The 24,536-nt window shown below is 39.8% G+C and overlaps 2 protein-coding genes across 3 annotated transcripts in view; one reads left to right on the top strand and one right to left on the bottom strand.

Moving 5' to 3' along the window:
• Nucleotides 1-24,536, bottom strand: part of PSMD1 (proteasome 26S subunit, non-ATPase 1) — a 65,340-nt gene that overhangs the window by 18,801 nt on the left and 22,003 nt on the right. Inside the window, exons 17-18 of the mRNA XM_085232617.1 lie at nucleotides 5,084-5,198; nucleotides 2,270-2,386 (exon numbers count right to left, since the gene is read on the bottom strand). Of these exons, the coding sequence (XP_085088743.1) occupies nucleotides 2,270-2,386; nucleotides 5,084-5,198 (232 nt within the window). The remainder of the gene's footprint in view (nucleotides 1-2,269; nucleotides 2,387-5,083; nucleotides 5,199-24,536) is intronic.
• Nucleotides 12,003-23,538, top strand: HTR2B (5-hydroxytryptamine receptor 2B). Of its 2 annotated transcripts, XM_085232638.1 has the most exons (4): nucleotides 12,003-12,736; nucleotides 13,372-14,052; nucleotides 20,204-20,404; nucleotides 22,395-23,538. In XM_085232638.1, the coding sequence occupies exons 2-4, from the start codon at nucleotides 13,746-13,748 to the stop codon at nucleotides 23,270-23,272; spliced, it is 1,386 nt and encodes a 461-aa protein (XP_085088764.1). In that variant the 5' UTR covers nucleotides 12,003-12,736; nucleotides 13,372-13,745; the 3' UTR covers nucleotides 23,273-23,538. The 2 variants fall into 2 exon arrangements, with proteins under 2 accessions (XP_085088764.1, XP_019474621.2); XM_019619076.3 differs by having other exon boundaries at nucleotides 12,003-14,052.

Genomic DNA, 24,536 nt, shown 5'->3' with positions numbered 1-24,536 from the left:
TGAAGTCTTTTGAGCCCAAAGCACACTGCTCACATGAAGGCTACCAGAAACAGGCAGTGCCAAATGGAGAAGTAATGACAGGAAGGCAGTCAGACTATATGCCATAACCTTTACTAAATCGCTCTCCTGCATGCCAAACATCTCAGAGCATTTAATAGCAGTGAGACAATGTTGTCTAAAAGTAAAATTTAGCTTCACGATAACCCCACAAAGACCACAAACACAGTGTGGGACATGAAACCCAAGGAGCACCGCCTATTAGCTGCTTATCTACCAATTGCTCCGTCATGCAGTTTAGAAACCTAATCAGATTAAAACACGTCACCGTAACCCAAAAATGGCCAGTTATCTGAACTCCACCTTTTCACATCAGAGCAATTTTTCTTCAGGCTGGCACAGAGCTCCAAAAATGTTTCCCATGGAAATGAGGATAATAAATAACGTGATGGGCAGCATATTCCTCACAGTATTCCTTTTAATTTTGAGCAAGAAATCATGGTACTTACAGATAACTTCCTTCAAAAGAAATAAAATTGATACATTTTGTGCTCAGTTCCTAAATTACCAGGTTATTTCAAGGATTCCTTATTAGTTTATATCTTGTAGGATTTTTGCTGCCATGTTTTCAGCGTTCGCAGCATTTCTATGACCGCGTCATAAATTGCCTTCTGCATCTGTATTATGTAGCAACACATTTTGGCTCATAAATGGGACTTTAGCATAAAGCTTTTCCAGTTCCTCTCCCCATTTTTAAACAAGGCACTGAGTCCCAGACTGTACATCTTATCCTGTATTTGCTAGCCAACTATTTTAACAATCTGTTTAGTAAGCCCACATATTACACAGAGCTCTGAAGCTAAGGGTAGCAGCACTCTCTGGGGAAAGAAATCTGACTTAGTACACACTAAAATGACCACTCCTTCCATTTACACTTCTGTATAGGACATGGATTCTTTCATCTCAGAAGACTGAAAACCCAACAAATGGATTTCTCATAGTGTCCTTTCGCAAAAGAAAGTATCATCCTTATTTTTTTGGATGGGAAAGGCACGAGAAGGCTGTACCATTTGTCCAGCACTACAGAACAGCACAGAAGAACGATTAAACTTAACTTTCTACACTCAGAGCTGGCATTCCAACCAGTGGAAATGATAAAAACAACAAGTAGCTTATTTCCAAAGAAAGGATCTTTCAGCTTCATATTACAGTCATTTTGTATCTTGGAAGATGAGGGGATCCTACAGAATTCTACTATTCTCCTGTTTTATTCAGTTGAACAACAATTTAGTTAATGTAACTGCCAGATTATGCTCTGTGAAAAACTCCCTTTCTATTTTTATTTTTAACTAATACAGAAGAACAAACTGCTAGCACAGCCATATGTTCTGTGCCTTGGAAATACCCAACCACCTGCATTTGTGGATTTTCTTTGCTTTCCCAAGCAAAATTTTCCAATGGAAAAAGGGTTTTTTTCCCCCTCATTCTCTCCATCCAAATGCAGTAAAAGTGTGGCTGCTTTTATTATAGTTCAATTTCTGAAACGATGGCAATAAAAGCAACCCATTACGACAGGTGAGTAGCAAAGTACCAGCTACAGCTCAGCCTCACTGCTCACCAGAGAACATGAAATGTGAAACCTCAAGGCTTCTATTAACGCAGACTTTTAGACTGAACAAATGTTTGCATATTATCATCTGTCACATACTCACAAGGCAATCTGTTTTTAAAAGCTAAACACAGCACATGTAACCCTTTTTGCCCTCCAAGCAGAAAGAAAAGCTCCATTAAAAAAAACATTTGCTATAAAGTAACTGAGACAGTTCTGGCAGCAGAAATTGTTTCACCTGAAAAGCATACATTGAGCTGCAAAAAAAAAAAAAAAAGCTTTACTAGACAACCCTGCTCACACAAATGACATGTCTACAGGCCTCAATACATTTGAGACAAAGTGAGATACTTGTGTTTTTTCAAGACAGTTTAGCATCATTACAGAATACACTCTTTATAAGCAGGAGTATGTATTCAGGTAACATCCAAAGTTAAAATGCTGTCATTTACCAGGCATATTTCTATCGCCATGCATCACCCCTCATTGAAAGTGCATGTTCCAGCCCACACCAGAGTTTCCTGCTCTACATTCAGCTCTTGCTCTTTATGAGGCACATCCTCTCTTGCTAATGCTTACATACGGTGCTGAGCACTAACAACCTTACATCCAAGACCACACTTCCCACCTAGCAAGCTGGTATGTAAGGCATGCCACTATTACCTTTGGGCAGGTAATCTCAGTCTGCTGGATCATGATAAGGGCAGATGCAATCAGAGCTCCTTGACGTACATAGTTCACAGGATCATTTGTCATTGGTTCAAGCAAATTAATTGCTTCCTATTAAAAAAAAAAAAAAACATTACAAAGTTAATACTACTGTTTTCAGTATCCTAGGATTCAGTGCTGTAATCCAAGGTTAACAGATTGGTGCTAACACATACATTCAAAAAAAAACAACTGGAAACTTAAAATGTGATGGATGGAACAAGATCTACCTGCAGAAACAAGACAATAGTTCAGCAACTGTTGTTATAAACAACAAACAAATTCAGTGCATCAGAACTATTGACAATGGCACGTCTTAATCTCCACACACAAATTACGTTTATACTTTCTCTGCAACAAAATGCATCAGCATTACTTTCACTTTCCATTTAAAAATGATGCAGAGATATCAAACACTGTGTCAGAGGTTATAAAATGAGATAGTACAGTAATCAAGGTTCCAAATTTCTGACCTTATACTTCATTGTTAAAGCCAGTAAAATTCAGCACCACACAAAAGCACTCACGGCAAACCCACATCAAGTGGGGCTGCCTCTAGGCATCCACATAGTAAATTTGGGTTTTGAAAACATTTCAAACTCCTCTACTGCTTCTCCAAACTCAGTAACTTCCCAACTAAGCCCAACACGAACACAATCTATCTTGGATCTACCAATAAACATCCATTTCAATATTGAGTAGGGATTGTGAAAAGCTGTAAGGAACCCATTGTAATACATGTTGCTTAGATCTCCAGGATCAGCAAGTGCAATTTGCTGGCTTCTCAGACTAAATAATCTCTCTAGGAACATCTTTATTCTCTGTTTACAGTTCTGCCACTTTGCAAGCCATGGCTTAAACATAGAAAGAATTATTACGGTCACCATCTCATTTCTAATCATCCAAGGTTCTCAGTGCACACTGCACAAGATAAGAAAACTCTTCTAAACTCACTGCTGCCAAAATGAGATCCCCCTCCTCCTTCAATTTCCCTTCAGCTGTATTGTCTCTTCTCTTTTCCTGTGCTATCTGCAGCCCTCATTTCATCTCATCTCACAGTGAGCTTTTCCAGCTTGATAATTCAACGGAGAACTGCTGTATAGCCCTGGCCAGTGTTCTGAGAGTTTGTCTGCACCAACCCACTGAGATGGAGGAAAAGGTGGCAAGAGGGACTGAAATTACAGTACAGTACAGTAAGTTGTCAGAGTACTTAGCCAGTGCTCACCGGCCACACTCTTCAGATCTAAGCGGAGCAAACCTGAGCAGTTTGTATAGCCATCGGCTGTATCCATAAACTTTCAGGTCAGTGGCAACACAGTGGCTGTCTAAAAGCACTCTGAAATGGCATGTGAAGACTACATGAAGCTCAAAGAGCACTTTTAAACCATTATGTGATCTTCTGATTACAGAAGTTGGACATACCTGGCAGTCTCTTGAGCTTTCTTCTGTAGATACAAACTGAGGGCATGAACAAAAGCAACTGAATGCATGAGTATCCCAGCACAGACCTCTTGGTGTATTTCACTCAGGGGGAGGCTTTTACAAAGAAGTTGATTTTATGCAAAACACCATTTCTGAGAAAAACTTCTAGTGCCCTCACTTAAGACTGCTTTTTGCCACATGAGCTATCTTGAAGGCTGAGCTCTTCTGCCTGAAGGTATCATGGGTTGCTCATTCATTCTTTTGGCATGCACCGAACACCATATAATGGAACACTGACCATGACCAAAAGCTTCCCAATTTCTGAAGTCCAATATAATTAGGCTTTCAAAACCTACTAATCTAAGCTTCGGAAGGTATGCATGTGAATAATCTGATGGTTTAGATCTTTACCACACTAAGCATCTGGAAATAAAACAGACTCCTTTGTGCGACTAAAAGCATTTCCAATTAAATCAACTTGTCAGATGCAGGAGGTTAAAAATAATTAGCTCCTCAATTCCACCTTCCACTTGAGAATAAAGCAACCTGGATAAAAATAGTATTTTCAGTGTGCTTTCAAGTCTGCATGCTTTAGATACTAAAGATGGCAGGCAGCACATGTCAGCATTCTGTGCATTTCACAACAAGTGACATGCTGGAGAACACTGTGTGCAAGAGCCAAAGAAGTAATGTTTAATACTAGCTAAGGAAGGGAGATATAGATACATTTGAGATGTATCAGAGGTATGGAAGCATGAAATATTACTTTCAAATATATAATCTGTGCATCTATTTCAAAACTGTGATTCCATACCAGTACTGAATACACACGTGGATGAAGTTTATCCCAGAGTTTACTTGATGCTTGTCTTACAGTAGTGGAAAAGACCCTTGCCACCCACATGTGAGAGTTATCTCTTTCTTACTGATACTTTCAAAGGAACAGTGAATTATACACTGGAAAACACAGTAAGTTTCAGTGCACTTGGCTCTACATGAATTTTCCAAGATTTATGTACCACAGCGAAGAAGAAAAGAGCTGGTTTGCTAGTTGCTGCTTTCCTATCACTGGCATTCCCCATCCTCCTCTAAAGTGATCTGTACAAGATCAAGGATGAAGGAAGGAGTAATGGTTCTGAAGTACTGAACATGCATTTAATATTGAGTGGCTACTGACTGTAAGAAAACTTTTTAGGAAAGTCTGAGCAAAATTTAAAGCAGTACTGCTCTCCTACAGCTGCCTAGGAGTGTGCATGTGCAAGAAATGGGATTTCTGTGTGTGACGTTCCTGCACAAACATCTCTATGGAAGGAGAGTACAGAAAGAGTGAATGGATCTGATCCTCACCTTGTTTCCAGTGCCTGCACAGCAGATGCCCAAAGCCATGGCAGCCCCGTAGCGCACATGGGGGTTGTAGCTCTCTGACAGCAAGGAAACCACACTTGGACACTGCTCAGGAGTCCTAAAGAAAGGCAAAATAAAGTGTTATTTATTACTACTGTTATTCAACATTTGGAGACTTTGTTCTGTTGATACAGGAAAACTTAAAACTGTCCTTCTACACAGTATGTTTTGCATTTCTCAACTGTAACAAGAGGAGCAGAACAGATGGACCCAGAGAAGAACAGGGAAAAGTGCATAAATTAACAAGCTTCCCCATCCCAGTAGATACGACACACAGCTGTCACCTATTAAAATCTTCTTTTCGCAATGTATATTTTCTGTAATGAAAATAAGCACGTTTTGTACTCATTTGCCTTCTGAACTTTCTTAAATCTACCCAATCTCATGACACCACAGACACACAAGCAATGCAGGAATGCAGTTGGCAAGTACATGCTCATGAAAGAGAAAAATGGAAAACTATAAACTGCAAGAGATTTAATTATGAGTGGTTTCAAAATGCGTATCATCTGGTTATCTTCTCCATTTCACTGCCCATCAGCCCAGACTAGTTCTGCAGTTGTCACATCTGTGATCCTAAAGCCAGTCTTACGAGCCATTTGGTTTGACTGTAAGCTGATTTCAGATCAAAATATACAAATGAAAACAAAGGTGTTCTCAGCTTTTAGCTTTCAGTTCTAAGCCAGTTTGTGGTATCAGCTCTTTTCTTCTTATGTTTGCTATGCTGGAGCATAGCTGGAGGTTGTTGGCCTACTTGTAGTATACAGGAACTATAGCATCATGCTGCATTATTAGGTGCTTATCAAAGTACTCAATCAACTCAAGGCATAGAAAAAAAAATAAATGTGATTATGCTCCAGTGTTCTTATGTAAACACATATCTGCATCACAGAAAATAGATATAAGAGATCTCAAGCAATAACATATCTTCTTTGCTCATTATGACCGAGGACTCAAGACAAGCTCACATATCCAGCTATGTGAAATTCTGCACTGTGCAGATAATCAGCTTAATTCTATTCTAACTATTATCTTTTCCCACTTCAACACATCCCCCATATTCTCCTCCAATAAGCAGCCCTGAGCTCCCCTTTGCACTCCCCTCTCTTGCTTAGCTCAGAGCAGCAGCATCCATTCAGGCTCCAGCTTTGCTTCATGCACTGCTGAGGGGACCCACAAGCACCCTGGTTTCACAGGCTGCTCAGCACATCAGCACTCTGCTCCTTCCTAAAACATTCACATGAGAAATACACAAGAAGAGAAGAACAGCTGGAAGCGCTAAGATGCAGCCACGACAAGGAACGCTAAGAAATCAGAAGGAGATGGGAAACAAAATGATTCTATCCCACAAGCAAGCAGACATATAGAGTATGACCTAAAAAGCATGTGTAAAACCACCTATCAGTCTGTTGCTCAAATAACACTGAATGTTTACTCAAAACAAGCTGATATGGAGAGCGGGAATCACAAAACCTGTAACATGTGAGCCCCAGTATTCAGCTGCACAGAAGATTTCAGCTCTTGAACAAAGATTCTAAACACCTTTTTGTTTGCTATACTTCAGCAAATGTTGAGCAAGCAGATTGCAAGTCAGAGAGAAGAAAAAACAATCTTCTGGCAAAGACGTGATTATGCACTTTGAAGAATTAATCGTTACATTCCTGCTCAGAAAGCTGGATTTTATAGAATCATTAACTTGGACAGATCCTTGCATCTCAGGGCCAGAAGTTCCGACAGTTTTTATTACAAAATCAGGATTAACACCCACCAATTCATTGCAGAATTCTTAGTCAGATTTACATTATTTGTGGTCATTATTTTGAATGCTTTTATCTCAAATCTACCCATAAAACAGTCAAACAATGACAGATGGCCTCCTGTAAATCCACCGTGGGAGTAGAAGTTATTTAAGGGATCCCACCACTTCCCTCACTTCTGCAGTGTTCTCAATCCTGCAGCCTTCCAGAAGTTCTTCCCCACATATTACACAAGAGAAGGCAGAATCACAAGTGGGCAGAGGAAGCCAAAGAGCCTCATAAAAACACTCATCAGAGGAACATGACCTCAGTTACAAGAGCAGTGCTAGCATCAGTGCTTACGTTGTAACGTGTTTGCTCGCTCTACTGCTGAAACACTTTACAAAGTCTTACATGCTATTGCCAGACGGTTAACAAATATAAGCTCCAAGCTCACTTAATAGAATTCATAAAACTCCAAACAGTTCTGTTAAGTAATCAAAGGAACAATTTGAAACACCCTCCTAAGCAGTCACAGCCTGCAATCTTGCTCCTGTGGAATTACTTCTAGCTGGCAATCTGACTGAGGAACATGCAGAAAACACCATCACGTTCTCCTCCCCTCAGCCCCGAGGTTTCTACCCTTCCTTGCTAGCATAGCCACACGAGCCACTGGCTTGCTTTCAGCACAAGAGAGGCAGCTCTGCTCTGATGGAGGAAGTGTCCCCTTCATCAGTACCAGCCCCATGCAGGTCCCACACCACCTCTGCTCGAGGCCGCCTGCTGCAGGCCTCCACCACCTCCATTGTGCCCCTCAGGAGCTGGTGTGGTTATGTTCCCTTGGTGGGAGAAGGAGAGAAGCAATAATGAAGACGAATGAATTTCTCAACAGTGAATTTCTCAGTGCTTTTAGCACTAGTAGGGCCACCAGTTGTTACTGTAGGTTAAACAGATGGTAACTTTGCGTGAAATACCAGAATGATGACACGTGGACACTCAGTGGGCAGTTTCAACAGCAGACATTCCCACTCCTCATCCCTTAAGTCACAGTAAAAACCCTGAACTTGGAATATATTTAATATATTGTGAGGCCCAAAGCAACATATCGTAGTCCCCTATGCTGACCTTCCTGTAACAGAGGCCAGTAATTTAATCCAAGAAATGCCTACATTAAAGCCTGAGGCATGTCTTTAAACTGGGCTGTATATCTTAGGAAGATATGCAATGTCTATTTTTAAACCAAATTACCTTTAATGCACCGGTTCCTTCCTTTCCTCCTAATGCTGGTTTTGCTCAAGCAGCCTGCTTTTGCAATTATGTTTTACTCAACAGCAAAACAACAGAAGTGCTTGATTATTTCCTTAATTTTCATTTGAGTATTGCTCTACTGCTCCTATATAACCCAAAGAAATATAAACGTCAATGAATCCACACCCACATCCAAAAAAAATCTTCGTCACAACTGGCTTTATTCCTTCTGTTATCAGGAAACAAAATAAATTAAGAAGCCAAAGAAGCTTCACAAATCTCTTCCCTAGGCTTCTACACAGTAGCCAGCTACAGCTTTGTTTCCAGCCCATGCCAGGAGAAGTTTTACTGCTGTGACACTTGGCCTGCAGATGAAGGACTTGCTCCAAGGTACATTTTGGTTTGTTTCAGAAATCATAAACAAAACCTTTAAAAAAATTAAGATGCACCAAGACAGTAATGAGAAATCGTCAGCAAAACATAACAGCTGGCATTTTATCAGGTTTACTCACTAAGTGGCTCCTCTCAAAACCACACAGAAACAAACACTGCTTAACTGAGGATTCTGAATCCTCGTAGAAGCACAATGCAACTGCTTAATGCTGCCCCACAACCTCAGCTTCAGCCTCAACTTTGATCTCATTCGTGAGGATGTTCATCACTGGGATATAAAACATGACACTCATAAACATACAAATATTGCACTGTATATAGAAGGCTGATGTTTAGCTTCCAAGCGCCCTCAGAAGTTTCTCAGAAATAAAGTTTTTATTAAGCCTCCGATATAAAAAAATCCCCAACTAAAACATAGGCCTAATCTGAAGAAAGACATACAGATTGTTTGGAAGTGGAAGATGGTCATTCGTTCTTTCAATTAATGATGTTGATGATAGAAAGTTTACCATAGTTTGCAAATTCTATTTCCTTTTCCAAAGGAATCCTTTCTTACAGCAGCTCTATTCAGAATCCTAAGGCATAGGGGAGGTTTCTGAAGGTAAATTATATTTGCAACACCTGCAGGTACAAAGTCATCTTTCTCTGTAGGATTTGCCCACAAGAGCCTTATTGGCATACTGAAACTTAACACACACTGTTGGGTCCTTTGATTCTGTTTAACAATCTACTTTTTTTGTCCAAGAAGCATGCATCAACACCACAAGACAAATTAACAACTCCAATTGTCCCATCTTGAAGCACATTCCACTCATTATCTTGGAATTACATCCAAATACCTTTGTGCAATTTATCTCCTCTTTTGAGACTTACACATCTTGAAGGTTATAGGACTACTGTCATTTCTGCTTCTATTTTAGCAATATTTGAACATGAAAACATTCCAGTGCCACCTTTTACAAGTATACAAGTAAACAAACAGAATACTAAAAATAAACCATCACACTGCGTCTAATTTGAGACTAAAAATGGAATTGTCTGACTTCACACATTTATTTTTTAGAATAAACATTTAGGGGCTTTACAACTCGGTGAAAAATGAAATGTTAGAGGAGAACAATGTCAAATTTATCTTTTAAATTCCTCATCAAGTTTCCCCAGTCATATTTCAAAAGATTATAAATATTTATGACTTCCTAAGCTAATGGACATGAATTAATCATTTGATACAGGTCTAGTTCTACACATTGCTTTGCTTGTGTGGTGACAAGTAAAGAAGAAAAGCTTAATATGCATTTCATTTCATCCATGAATGAGTTAATAAAGGAAGAACGCAGACATCTAATCGCACAATTCGCAGAAAGCGTGTGTGTAGCAGGGCACAACACAGAGGAGGGGAAAAGTGCAGACAAAAACTCAACAAACTGGCATATTTCAGTGTCTGATAGGCACGGGCATAAATCCTATCTACTTCTCCCTTGACAAAAGGATGCAAGCTATTCAGGGGGCAGGAATTTCCTGCAACTACCTCATGCAGCACAGGCTCATTCTCCACACCAATTTTATCTAAATTGCATTCCAGTTGCGTCACTGAGACCTGCTGAGGAAGGAGGACTCCCAGGCGGCCTCCCACAGCAGGAGGTCAGGAGAGGGCTGCAAACAGCTGCAGCACAGGAGCCGCAGGGATGGGCGCCTACCAAAGGATGCTGCCACCAGTGACAGCGTGACTGAAGTAGACTCGGACCCCTTCAAATAAAACAGTGATGGCAATTCGGAAACAGAAATAACAGCAAGGAATAGCTGCGGTGAAATACCTACGCATGGCTCAAATACTCATGGTGAAGAAAGGTGTAGCAAGCCTGAAGTTCTACCACTGGAGAGGAAAGGGGCAAATAGGTGGAGCATGCAGGGAAACCTAGCCAGGCATACAGAGAACTTGCTAGAGACTGTAATGGATATACAAGTGGATTTCCACCCCCCAGAAGAATTATTAAAGCCTGAGGAAGTTAAAAACTATTTTAAGCATTTTAACCATCTGAAATGAAACAATGCACAAAGCTATATGCTTGTATATCCTCTGTACAAGCCTACATATAGCTGAATACTCATCACCATCCTCTGGAAGGGCCTAAGAACACTATTTTAATCTATACTGAAAAGTCCCTCCCCTTTCCATGAGGATGGTTTCACACAGCTCCCATCACAACCATCTGCAGGCAGCAGTGCAGCCTTTGGGTGGTGCTGCATCAAAGCACCTCTCCCTCCTAATTTCTTTAATTCAGACATTTTTGGAGGCAGAGAGATGTTTTAATCATATAAATTATGTTATAAAATGTAATGAGGTATTCCAGAGAAGTGGGAACACCTGATTTTCCCTTTGACAGAAATAACTTTTTATCACAGCAATCTACAGAGATGCTTCTCCTACTCGCCTAAGATTTATAACAATTCAAGTTGACAAAACTACTTTTCTCCACCACTGATACTTCTCTCACACTGAAGTCACTCTGTCTATTGTGCTGTGGAAGATAAAATATGAGAAGAAAAAAAACCACCTCTTTAAAGAGAATGCTTAGCATCCAGCACAGTCTTATAGCAATAACTGGTGCTGATGATGATCAGAAGTTTCTAATAGAAACTGTCAGCTTTTAACCCCCAGAGCTTTTAACTCTGTTCTCCTAATTTGGAGATGTGACACGAGGAGCAGCAGCACATGGCATACGCCCACAAGTGGAACTGAAGTTAAAGGATGAATCTATCGTTTATTGCATCTCGGTGCTTTTAATCCAGAATTCCTTCTGCATACACGATCCTATATCTACTGCCAATAGCTCCATCCTGAGGAAACAGAATTACCATAGCTGGATTCATTTTTATTCTTCAGAAAGTTATGTCTTACGAAGTAAAGACATCAAAAGTCAATTGAAAATGAAGACAATATGAAATTTTAACAAAGGTTTCTTTTTAAGCAGAAAAAAAATACAGAATAAGTGATGACAACTTTGCTGGATAGTCCAGCATACTACCCAAACCACCAGCTAAATATTTCTATTCATGTCTGGCAGACACTCTCTCTCACTTTGGCTCTAACGCAGCTATATTCCAAAGAAGTTTATCTTAGTTTCAAATGAATATGAATTGATTCACAGTTCACCAAGGACCCAAACGCCAGGCTGAGCCTGCTAAGCACCAAGCAGCTCAGGAGTGTAATGGTCGGTGACGTCCCAGGGTTGGATGACGGTCTTTTTTGGCCTTAAACTCGATGACTCTATTACTCAGTTATCTAGCTAATGTCCACAGAAGTGAAACCTATTTCCATTTTAATGAAGAAATACGCAAAGTTAGAGATGATACGCATATTTGACTGAAAGTTGGAAGGTATCAAAAAAGAACACTCGCAATAACAAGAAGCAGCTGCAAAGTAGAAAGATTTAAAGTAACAGCCCACACACTTAAAACAGCATGCTAATCAGAGCGTTTCTGTGGCAGCAGAACTTTGCAGGGTTAACTGTGCTTCTGACCAGAGAGAGGCAGCGAGAGCGATCGCGCACATATGCACGCATGCTGCTCTGCGTACAGTTAGGATATTGTAGGAGGAAGGGCTGTTAGCAAGATCTGCAGATCCTTACACAGATGCAAGGGGCATACGTTGTAGGGCTGGAGCGCTGAATTAATTAATGCTTGCTGGCTCTTTTCCAGCCAAGCCCCCACTCACTAAATTCCCTGCTTCCAAGCGCTGGAGCCGCATGCATTGGAATGAGTCGGTCAGCAAACAATGGGTAGCAGCAGACTGCAAGTTTTGCTAATGAACAAAGAAAACTGCACTGAGACCGTGCTAATCACATAAGTAAAATCATCAAGAGAGTCGAAGAGGAAGAACAGAAAAAAAGGACATCCTTTCTTTATCTTTTTTTAAATGCAGCAAGAATGATTCTTTTCCTGCATTCAAGAACTGAAGAAAGTGCCTGGGTAAGGAAGACAGCTTTCCCCAAAGAGAAATTCTTCATCTTGGTGTTAAAAGAAATGCTAAGTGCTAAACAAACACACAACAAGAGACATACGTTTGAAAAATAAGAGAGACAAACAAATGAGCAACCGGCTTTCTAGAAAACAGCGAAAAACCTTATCTTAAAAGTCCACCATGTGATGAAAAAGAAGAACAAATCACAGAGGATCTTCCTGAATACAAGTGAACTCTACTGAAACACAGGAGAAAAAGGTAAGGCTTTCTTCACCTGAGACTTAGAGCACATCAGGTCCTCTCAGGAACTGTTCAGCTAAGGACAGAACTCTTTTAGCATCTGCTTGGAGAGGGAAATGCAAGCGTTAAGTCTTCAGCTGAGCTGAGAGAGGGGAGAGGAAGAGAAAAGGCTGTGCTTCATAGAAGCCCTGCTCAGATTACAAAAACAAAAGGTTTACTCACCCCCCTTTGAAGGAATGGGTAAATTTAGAGGTCTCAGTTCCATAAATCTTTATGGTCCCCTTGGGACTGCCACCAGTGTTTTATTATCTGCAACTTCCTGACCCTCACCTGATAAAGTAGGGACTGGTAGAGAACAAAACAGAAACCACATACATCATTTCTGATGATATTTTTGGGGTGATCCTCTCCGGAGAAATAGGACTCTTAATAAGAGGAAACATGGGAACTGCTGCCTGCCTACGCACACGCTGCCGGAGAGTAGGCACTGGAGAGAGGAGGAGTTGCACACACATCACACCAGCATCTGCCTGCACCAGTTTGTGCTTACAAACAACAAACCTTCGTACGCTATAGCTAGAGGGAAACAACTGGCATCCAAATCCATCTACCACTTTTCTTTTTCTTTTCTTTTTTTTTTTCCCCCCCTGCAGTGGTGAAAGATGGGAGCTAATGAACTGCTTACTATTCTCAGCTATTGAATTCTCTTGTATAATCTTCTAAGAGTTGAACCTCGCTATATGGGGACGTCAAACCTTCAGCCCTAACAGCCAGAGATGGACACAAGACAGGACGTGGGTTTTTAAGACCTCAACGCACCCAGTACGGCACAGGATAAAAAAAAAAGTTGGATCCAAGCTCTGACATGGTTACTGTACCTCAAAATAGCAGATGACCAGTTTACCATACTGACCATGCTGGCCTTTCTTCGGGACCATCCTGGAGCAGAGAGGCACACCGAACTCTTGCACCGTACGCAATTCCTGCACAAAACACAGCTCTCGGACACATCCTGCTGGGCACAAAGATGCCCCATCCTTTACATTTCTTGAATGGGTCTGGAGCTGGCAATGGATCTTTGTCACCTCTCTTGGTAACAGAACCCAAAGAGAACTACCCGAACGATGAGCAAGGAAACAAAGTGCACTGGGCAGCACTGCTGATCCTGCTGGTGATCATCCCCACCATCGGTGGGAACATCCTGGTCATCCTGGCGGTGTCTCTGGAGAAAAAGCTGCAATATGCCACCAACTACTTTTTAACATCCTTGGCGGTGGCGGATTTGCTGGTGGGACTGTTTGTGATGCCGATTGCCCTTCTCATAATACTGTTTGGTGAGTACGGTGCATTTGTTTCATTAGGTTTGCATACTGGGTACAATTCTGGGAAGTCTGATTTAAACAAAAAGTTGTTTGCTTTCCGCTACTGAGATTTTGAATATTATTTGGATGAGGGCTAAATCTTTTCTTCCTCTAACCATAATGCAGTCTAATGCCTTTATGGTAAGCGTATCCTCAGTGGATAGTCTTTCTTTTGAAACAAACCACTGAAAAAGCACCTAAGGCTTACAGCTGATACTATTCAGAGGGAGACATGGCAAATTACGCTATGTACAGCGAATCGCTGTTTCCAGTAACTTCAGCTCAACCTCGAAATCTGTTGTATTGGGTATTACACTAATGACAGGCAGTTATCTCTTAAAAACATGGTTCCTGGAAGCACCAATGACAAGCTTTACCAGCCTCAGTTTCTGGGAAACTGATTTTCTCCTGCTCTGGGAAAAACGGGAAGGTCTGTAAAGCATCCCAAAGAACTCCCGTATCTGCCTGTCACGTCAGGGCAGCCCCATCTGCGTACCTCATCTTCAAAACTCAGATTTACCACTCAATCTGGCTCACACGAAATAAAAGAGATTTTTCTTTCTGTATAAACATATATTGGGTGTGACAATTTCTTTCTGGTTAGTCATTACAGAACAAGGATGACTCTCATATTTTCTCATGTCCAGTTTTATATCAAATACTTCTTTTGACAACTAATCAGAAACAGATCCATAGGAAAGCAGCTTTTTTACTCCTGAAGATTCTTTAAGAATGTTTAATTTAAAATGGTCTATTTCAGTTTTATACAAATGAAAAAATAAATCAATGTGGTATAGATTTTTTGAAAACTTAAGGATTTACAGAATTATCTTTAAGATATAGCTACCACTGAACTCCAGATAATGAAAGACAGCAGGAGTTCATTTTTCCTATGCTGGGTCTGTAGGAGTTGCCTGAGCAACAAACAAACACAATCAAACTTTATTTCAGAAAGTGCATCGGTAGCTTTGTTTGCTGCATGGGACTGCAATCACTTACTAATAAATGTGGCTATTCATTAAAATGACACTGAATTTCTGTGCATTCCAGACCGTTCCCTCCTTAGCAGTCTATGAATTGGAGGTCAGAATTCAGGGAGTCAGGTTAGATATCATAAAATAGACATATATTTCAAGCAACAGATTCTACAAAGAGGAAAGAACGTACATAACAGGGACAGGGATTTCTACCTTGAAAAAGAAGTGTGTGCACAGAGGTGAGGAACTTCTGTGTGCAAGTGCTAATTCACAGACACTGACACTGCGTAGTTCTTGCCAAACACCTCATTAATAACAGAAATAATAAAATTAGTGATTGTCATAAAAGCACAGATCACTATGAAAGCACTGGTAATTGACTAGCGACAGTAAAAAGAGAAGGCAGGTTCTGGACTTTGTGAAGATTTTGGTGTTGCTTTTCGATTATGCTAGATGAATAACTTCTTTTTAAACTTTATAAAGAGAATATTGCTCCTTAATCTCTCCCAATTAATCTGGTGCTAAATACTGGTTACACAGTTTGAAGCACCATAGGAATCTTCACAAACAAAAGCATTTTTCACGGTGCAGGAAATACACAAGAAAGCAGTTCATTACAACTAACTTTACTAAGTGAGATTGCAAGCAAGTCTTTTACATAGTAGCAATTAAAACTGAAAATTTTCACCTTTCTGTCTGGCTCCAAAGCAGAAAAACTGCTTTCCCTCTTTATGAAGAGGAAGGAGATGCTGAAGTGCTTGTAGAAGCTCAAAGCATGAGCAAAACATCAGGAGTTTGTGGAATCAAGCAAGAAAGTGCATAGCAGGCCTAAATCACAAAGCTACCTTTACCTAGATAACTGCTTGGACACAGAATAATCACTGATAGTCAGAAGGCCATCCAGCCTCCTGGCACCTCCATGCAGGAATGTTTCAGTCATAATGCAATGGCTGTGTGCAGTTTCCAGATACGGAATACAAATATTATGCTTCTGATTTGGAACTGATATCTAATTAGATGGAGAATATTTGAGGAAATAGGTGTGAACTAAATTGCAGTCACATTAAGCAGCTTCGGACAAATTAGTATCACAGTGCTCAAATGCAAAAGCTACTACAGATAATGGCTCCATGATGATACAGAACAATCTTCAGAAACAGGCTGCTGCAAAACTAAAGAGCTGCCCCTAAAAAAAAAGACAACAAAATCCAATACTAACCCACAGGTATAATACCATGAGAAGCAGATTTCCTCTTTTAGGTAAGGTGACTGAAATGTAATGCATATTCATACAATAGTACAATTTTGATTTAAGAGCACGAGCGTCAGAAAAGACAAACAGTTCATTGCTTTTATTGGTTACTAAATCCCCCTCATTTCTTCTACAAAAAGGTGGGCACGTTAGGAAATAACTGCACACTCTGAAATCTAGCTTTCCAAAGTTACCCACATTCATAAACACAGAACTACCGAAGCAAAACAAAGACGCTGCTATTCATCAGATGGTGAAATTAACAAACTCTTAAGAAGGAGCATCTGATTTGCAAGATCTGAAGCGGAAAAGGTCTGTTGTCTGTGCTTCATAAGCAGTGGCTTACTTGCAGACAGTGCCATCTTTTAAATTATTCCTTTATTCCTCATATGCATCCACTTAGAAATCAAAAGGCAGAGCTGATCCCCCCAAGTTGCAAACCATGACTTTAGAAACTCATCAGAAGCAATCACAGCCAATCTTCCTCCATTACTGATTACGAACCACAGAAAATCTCTCCTTCTCACTTGTGGAAACAAGAGAAAACTTACTCCACTGATAATTACTGTCCAAAATCTCAAATCTAAACATAAGTAAGAAAACTAGCATTCATTTCTGACAAAGCAACTCTAGAAAAAGGTTCCATGGGTAAAATTCAAAGAACTGCACGATTGCTGAAAGTGCAATTGGACGGAGAAATAAGCAAGCAGCTCAAGAGGGAGAGAGCGAGGCAGCAGCACGGAGAGCCCGGGCCTCCTGAGACCACAAAGCTGAGCGCTGCCACGATGAACCCACACACCACAGCTTGAAATTCAAGTCTGGGCTTTAAGTCAGCTGATGATTAAAATATCAATTTCCTTCCCAGTAAAAGCATCATTATCTACCAGCAACAAAACGATCCCTATCACAGAATCCTTTGCACACAGCACATTTCAGCAGCCCTTGTAGCAAGAGAACAAACTATCTTCAAGTCTATTTAAAGACCTCTCTCAATCGTGCATATACACGCACTGGTTTAGGGATTACACATTTCCAAGGTATTTCCTATACATAAATCTTTCTGTAATTAAGTATTCCATTCAAGGACAGACAGTTGTGGTAAAAGCTCATCTTACCTCTCCAGGTGCACGACAATTGTAAAGCATATATTTTATCACATAATAACTAAAAATAAGGAAAATCTGCAGCAGCAGCACTGCAGTTTGGAGAGTCTGAGACCAGGTTTGAAGGGAGCATCTTTATCTTATGCCACCTGAGCTGGAGAAAGCAGACAAGATTTCGGGCAGGCAGGCTTGTCAGCTAACCCAGGCTTTCAGGGAAAAAAAGAAGTCCAATCCTCTAGGTTAAGATCAGCATTTCAACTCCCAAGGATAAAAAAAAGGTGGAGAATCTCAGCACAGTGAATCATGTAATGCTTTGGTTTGCTCCACCAGTGTAGATCTATAACAGGAGAATCAGGGCTTTTAACAATCCGACCCTCACACCCTGCTGTTTGGCAGGACTTGCCCATTTACCTTCAATCTAAATCATAAAAAGCAGGAACTCAACTGCTTGCTTGTTGTCAGACATCAGAAATGTTTTCTGGGTCCTGAAGTAAAATTCATATTCTGCTTTTTCCCTACTCCCAAACTAACACAACAGGCAAACAGTGACACACACCACCGCACACATCACCAAGCCAACAGCAGTCACTCCCATGCTAGGCACCAAGCTTCTAATAACACGTGTACAAACAAGAAGTAAAAGCAGTGTGTGCCACAGTACGAATCCTAGAGAGCCAGTTGATACTTCAGGATTTATGGATAGAGTTTCACTCTGTATTTGTTCAAATATGACCATGCTCATCAACTCTTTTCAGCTACTGCATTTAAAATCTACCCTGATTTTGTTTGGATAAAAATAACATACACAGAGAAAACAGAACATAATTCTATAATCCTGATGTGGTGACTTACTGCCTTCTGCAATCAGTTCCAAAGAAAAACTAAAAGACAAAGCCTTCTTTTCAGTTGCACTTACCAACTAACTCTACAGCTCATAAAACTCACAAAGTTGCTCTGCACCAGGAAGCTGTTTTCATACATTATATTAAAAAGAAAAGCAGCTTTTGGAAGAAGTATTTGAGGGATTTCTTCTGCAAAGAGAAGAAAGCTGCAAATGAAAATAACTTACACTGCTGCTCTCCAGAAAGTAAAACACTTATAATCCAGGGATCAACACGTATGCACTCTAAACAGCAGTGTGAAGTGCTTACTTGAAATCCAGCAGCGTTCTCTGTGCATCCTTCAAGATACAGAATACTCCTTCCATTGCTCACATTTTATTTGAGCTAACCCTGCCTCATTTACATCATACTCAGTAGTAGTCCCACTTCTCTGAACTTGATGATCCTTATGGGCCTCTTCCAACTCGGAATACGTTTCTATGATTTTCTAATAAATTATTTCCTTTAACTGTTTTTTTTTTTTTTCTGGCTTGCTTTCTGGTTGAACAAATTGCAATGCATTTTTGTTTTTCCTTTTTTGTTGTTGCTCAAAGGCCAGTTGAAAGTGTAGACAGAAAAACAGGACATCAGTAGCTTTCATTACACACTAATTATCACTTCCTCATACCTGCAGTGGCAATTTTTTGAAGTATATGTTCAACGGAGATGTCTATTTTAATAAATACACAGCTAGATGCCATATCAAATTAACAGGTTAGTAGTCTGAAACGAGACCACTTCTCTTTCTTACTGCCTATTTCCCACACCATCCTCACCTGGAGTCCATTGCTCTGGGGATGAAGATTTTGCTGGGAGGAAAAAGGGAGTTCCAAACATACACAGCAATGCAGAAAAGTGCACGCTATTTTGACTCCTAAAATTTTCCATCTTCTGGGGCTTATATTTCAAAAGCAGTACCATATCATTTCCATCTAACAGACATATTATGAGAAAAATTGTTAATGTCAAACTGTTGTGCCATTACCACACTGATAAGATTGAACATTACGATATTTTTGGTCACTTGGCATTCTCAGCACGTAGATTTATTTGTTTGGAGCAAGGAGATTTTTTAATAAGTTTGATTGGTTACAGGTTTTTTTTCCTTAATCATTACTCATTGAAGAACTGAATTATCTAGCAATGCTTTTAATGAAAGTACTGATCAAACACAGATTAATTTTATATGGAGAGACAATTTGAGCAGATCAACTGACACAACGAGAAATAGAAGAAACTTCTGTGTTCACAAAGTCATTTCCAGGACTGCAGAACATCCTTACACACAAACAGCACTGGTGCATTTCATTCATTGTAATATAAACAACTTGTGTGTGAAAAAGCAAGCAGTTGTGAAAGAAATCAGTTTCAGTGAAGTTATTTCAGTTTAAAAGTGTAAAGAATAGGAGACCCAGCCCCCCAAAATAAATCTACCTTTTGCAACACCAAATACCACAAAACCTTAATAATGGACACGATGCCGGATAACATATTGTTTGTTCTTCAAGATTACTGCTAAGTTCAAGATTCACACATAGTTCTGCAATGACTAATATACTGGTTATGGCCTGCTATCTCCTCTGTGCTTGGATCAGAGGACGATCAGAGAGACAAAGCTGAAAAAAACCCCATCATTTAGTATTAGGGTGCTGCACCAAGCAGTCATGACCCATTTTTAAAAATCTGTTTTACTCTTTCAATCCAGAGTCCTTGCTACAAAGAGCTCATGATCTAAAGTGGAAAGAAAGATAGGGAACGATTTATAATACACATAATGAATGTTGTGGTGGCAATGTTCAGTTTCTACAGAGCTAGGAACTTTTCACAGGTACTGATGCCAAATGAGGAAAAGAAAGATACTAAAAACTCTCAAAAAGCTCAGATTCTAATGAATTTTCTGTTCTCTTCCAGACAACGCCTGGCCTTTTCCAACTGCCTTGTGTCCCATTTGGCTGTTCCTTGATGTCCTCTTTTCCACAGCTTCCATCATGCACCTCTGTGCCATCTCACTAGACCGCTATATTGCGATTAAAAAGCCAATCCAGGCCAGCCAGTACAACTCATGGGCTACAACAATCATCAAAATCATCATTGTTTGGCTCATTTCAATAGGTATGTGAGGCTTTGAGACTGGAAAAGCAATGCAGAAGCTTTTTGCATCCAAAACAATAGATGAAAGTTGGGCACAAAGACACATCCGGCCAATCTGGATCAGGCTAAGTCCACCATTTGGGTCATACATAGCTACATCAAAAGTCTCTCTGAGTAGCTGCTCATCAAGTTTATCAGAAAGGTCAAGGACTGAGAATAAGCATCATACTTGGTGCTTCTAAAATTCCACAAGTTAGAATTCTGACATCTGCATGGCTAGCACATCTCACGGGAAAGCAAGACTCCATATTCCTGTGGAAACAGTCTACTACATATCCATCCAAACACAACTTTAAGCCTTGACTATACGCTATTAAAATCAGTGCCTTTCTTAAAACTGTCTCATAAAGCTAGTTAAAAAAAAAAAAAAGAGTTAATTACTTGCACCAAAAATTGAAAGATAAGAGAGCAGCCGGTAACAGCCACAGTGAAGACTACCATGCACTGGCAACATATCATGCAGAAAGGCCTTTAAGTAAAAAAAAATAAAAAAATTAAAAAAAAATCACCCAACAGTTGATACAAAGGATGCAAATGTATAAACATTTATTAGTGTTTCCCCGTTGTGCACATGGCACCTCACTTGTCTTCATTGCTTAAAGAAAGTTTTTTAAATGAGCTAAGATGGTGAAAACATTGAATTCCAGTAACTAATGCACACCGTGGGCAGCAATAGGCATAGCGTTGCATGCTGTGTGCAAAAGAAAAAGAACAATTCGGGGTTACTTTAGCCAATGACGCATAAAAGAATAGGTAAATTCATCTTCTTGACTCCAGCATGCATGCCCAAAAACAGAAATTTCAACTTGAAAAAAAAAAAATCTGGCAGAACAGTGATGACAGGAAAAAAGATGTCTATTTTATCACAAAAAAAGGAAACTCTTAATGAGATGTGACTCTTGAAAGTTGACCTTTTAATGTCTGATTTATTGTTATTAATCACTGCTGTACATTCCACTTCTTTTTATCTAACACAAGAGTACTCTGCAGTAGAGTCTCGTTTCTCCAAATCAAAGGTTAACGTAATTCAATCTTCATTTTAAATGCTGGCTGTATCCAAAGGTGTGCCTCTTCTCAAGGAAGGGGTCAAGTGGCTGAATGGAAAACCGTTTCGCCTCCTGCTGCCCCAGCCAACTTCAGTAACCAGAGGAATACTGTAAATCCCTAGATCTCTAAGTGGTATCAGGAAACATAGTACAAATAACCTTCACCAGACAGCAAGGAACCTGTTGTTTTTGTTGTAATGTCAGACTGCTGGCAAATGAAGTGCTGACTATAATTTAGCAGTTATAAAAAATTCATTTAAAAGACAAGACTGCTTTTTTTTTTTTTTTTTAAAGCGTTGAATTACAGAGCTAGTAAGCAAGCTAGCCTCATTTAAACACTCTTAAATATCCTAGTGACTTGATACAACAAATCTGTCACAAAAACACATTGAATAATTCTGGCATCTATTTAACTACTTGTATATATGAAAGTCAAGCAGAGTGAAAAGAACATCAGCTGTGTCCAATAACTTGATGCCACTAAGAAAGAGGGAAAAAAAATACAGGGGCAAACAGCATTAGGGAAATTCATTTCATGAGAGGGAAAAGCCATTCTAATTTCAATGACTGGAGTCAAAGCAATTCATGTGTTTTACACTAGAGATGTTAGCAACTTCATACTGCTTTCTCGACTTCTAAGGGTTACCCCTAATCTGATTTACAAAAATAAAAAAAAAAAAGGGGGGAGAGGGGGTGTCATTCTGTTAAAACTGAGCTTGCAAAGTCTCACAAATACTGTTTGCCCTATTACCCACGTGATGCTCTCAACAGCTGATGTTTTCTTAAGTCACTCTGTGCCCACTCTAGAGAAGTTCAGGAACTATTTTTCTTTAAAGACTCTGAAGATTCAGGCTCAAAATTGAGGTTGCAAGCAATTACTTAAGTACTTGGTTTTTCTTCTCTAGGCATTGCTATTCCAGTCCCTATCAGAGGAATTGAAGATGGAAATGGAAACTCTACAAATATTACATGTCTTCTGACGCCGGATCGCTTTCATGATTTTATTCTGTATGGATCAGTGGCTGCATTCTTCATTCCCCTTGCTATCATGATAGTCACTTACTTTCTGACAATTCAAGTGCTACGCAAGAAGGCCTATTTGATCAACAAGCCACCTCAACGTCTTACTTGGTCAACAGTGTCCACAGTATTTCAACGTGACGCTACGCCTGCCTGCTCACCAGAGAAGGTGGCCATGCTGAATGGCTCTAGAAAAGATAAGACTCTGACCAATGATATGCCCATCTGTAGAATGCCTACCATTGGGAGGAAATCCATGCAAACCATAACAAACGAACAAAGGGCATCAAAAGTGCTTGGAATTGTATTTTTTCTTTTCTTGTTGATGTGGTGCCCATTCTTCATAACTAACATAAGTTCAGTCCTGTGCAACTCGTGCAACAAGGAAGTTTTTCAAAAGCTCATGGAGATATTTGTTTGGATAGGATATGTATCCTCAGGAGTGAACCCTCTTGTCTACACACTCTTCAACAAAACATTTAGGGAGGCTTTCAGCAGGTATATCACTTGCAATTATCGGACCACAAAGACTGGCAAGGTCCTTCGGAAGTGTTCCAGCAGAATCTCTTTCAGAAATTCTGTGACAGAAAATTCCAAGCTCTTTGTTATGCATGGGATGAGAAATGGGATTAATCCCATTATGTACCAGAGCCCAATGAGGCTGAGGAGCTCACCCATCCAAGCATCATCAGCCATTCTGCTGGATACATTGCTGCTCACAGAGAATGAAGTTGATAAAACAGAACAAGTAAGCTATGTATAGTGGAATGACAGCTGTGACCACATCATAGTGTTACCATCTCTATTACTCTAGGTGACTGTGCTATAAGAGGTCATAAGTACTATTGTTTCATTTATGCAAGCAATATCTTATAAATTTGTAAGAACTCCTCTCCTCCAAAGTCTCCTCTACTATAACCCCAAACCCTACAGAGGCAACTTCATTCCATGATAAACAATGGTTATAGCAAAACTGTATCATACAGGAAGAGGGAAATAAATAAAAGCTAAATCAGTGCAAGTATCTGACTTCAGTCCTCATTATCTTCAGCCTCTTGATTTAAACCTATGGAGTTTTTCTCTGCTTAGACAGCACACAAACACACTGAACTACTTCCTATAGTTCTCTTTGTTGATACCGTAGACTCAAGTACGAGCTTTTCTTGCGTGCTGGGGTATCAGAAATGAAATCATGAGCTCCAGATACCAAAAGGCATACCAACAAACCATAAAATCTGTTTCCAAGAGAGTAAAAAAACAAAAAACAAAAAACAACCCAAAACATTCCATGAGTGGAAATCATCCCATTGCATTTTTTTTTTTTTTTCTACAGGGATGGAAATTAGAATCTCTTTCGCACTTGAATTTCATCTCCATTACTCTCACATACAAACATGCTTGGCATTGTCAAATTTGTCAAGAAAACTACCCTTTGTTCTTTTCATACTAAGAAAATGAGTATGTAACGAAAATAGGGCCATAACACATCAATAACTAAAACAGGACAGGCAGTGCCTGGAACATCACTTTATTTTGTGGCTTTTACAACTCCAGTAAAAGCTTTCCCTAATCCAGTATCACACACAAAATAGAAAAGTCACAGATAAAACAGCTAGCTCACTTGAAACTAAAAACAAGTGTCTAAGAAGCAACAGTAGTATCAAGACCAGTACACACTGACAGTTCAGTTCTACTAAAAAAAAAATTCATTGGATCAATGTCATAAGATTAGAGGTCCCAGTCTGCACTCTCAAACACCATAATGGCAAATCAAGTCTTCTGTTAGAGCACAAAAATGAAAGAAAGAATTGTTTTTCGCAATCCAGAAAAGTTAACATGGTCTGCTGTCTAGGAAATCTGGAGCATCTGCTAGTCCCAGACCATACCTCTTTAGGCAGAGGATCAGATCTCCCCAACGTGCTGGAGTTCTTACAGTAAGCAGCCAGTTTGCTATTTTTTTCCCACAGTTTCCATTTACAGTAAAATTTTCAGCCCAGGATTTTTTTTTTTTTAATATTTAATATTTT

This window comes from Meleagris gallopavo, chromosome 11 (assembly GCF_905368555.1).
Source record: "Meleagris gallopavo chromosome 11, MGAL_WU_HG_1.1, whole genome shotgun sequence".
NCBI classification, from domain to species: domain Eukaryota; kingdom Metazoa; phylum Chordata; class Aves; order Galliformes; family Phasianidae; genus Meleagris; species Meleagris gallopavo.
Note: the sequence above shows the minus strand (reverse complement) of the source record. Positions and strands in the feature narration are given on the sequence as shown.

Excerpts from the sequence above, each read along its gene's own strand:
- HTR2B (XM_085232638.1), top strand. The coding sequence starts at position 13,746 with ATGCCCCATCCTTTACATTTCTTGAATGGGTCTGGAGCTGGCAATGGA. Across the intron at positions 14,053-20,203 it reads CCTTCTCATAATACTGTTTG|ACAACGCCTGGCCTTTTCCA; the intron begins GTGAGTACGGTG and ends GTTCTCTTCCAG. Across the intron at positions 20,405-22,394 it reads TGTTTGGCTCATTTCAATAG|GCATTGCTATTCCAGTCCCT; the intron begins GTATGTGAGGCT and ends TTTCTTCTCTAG.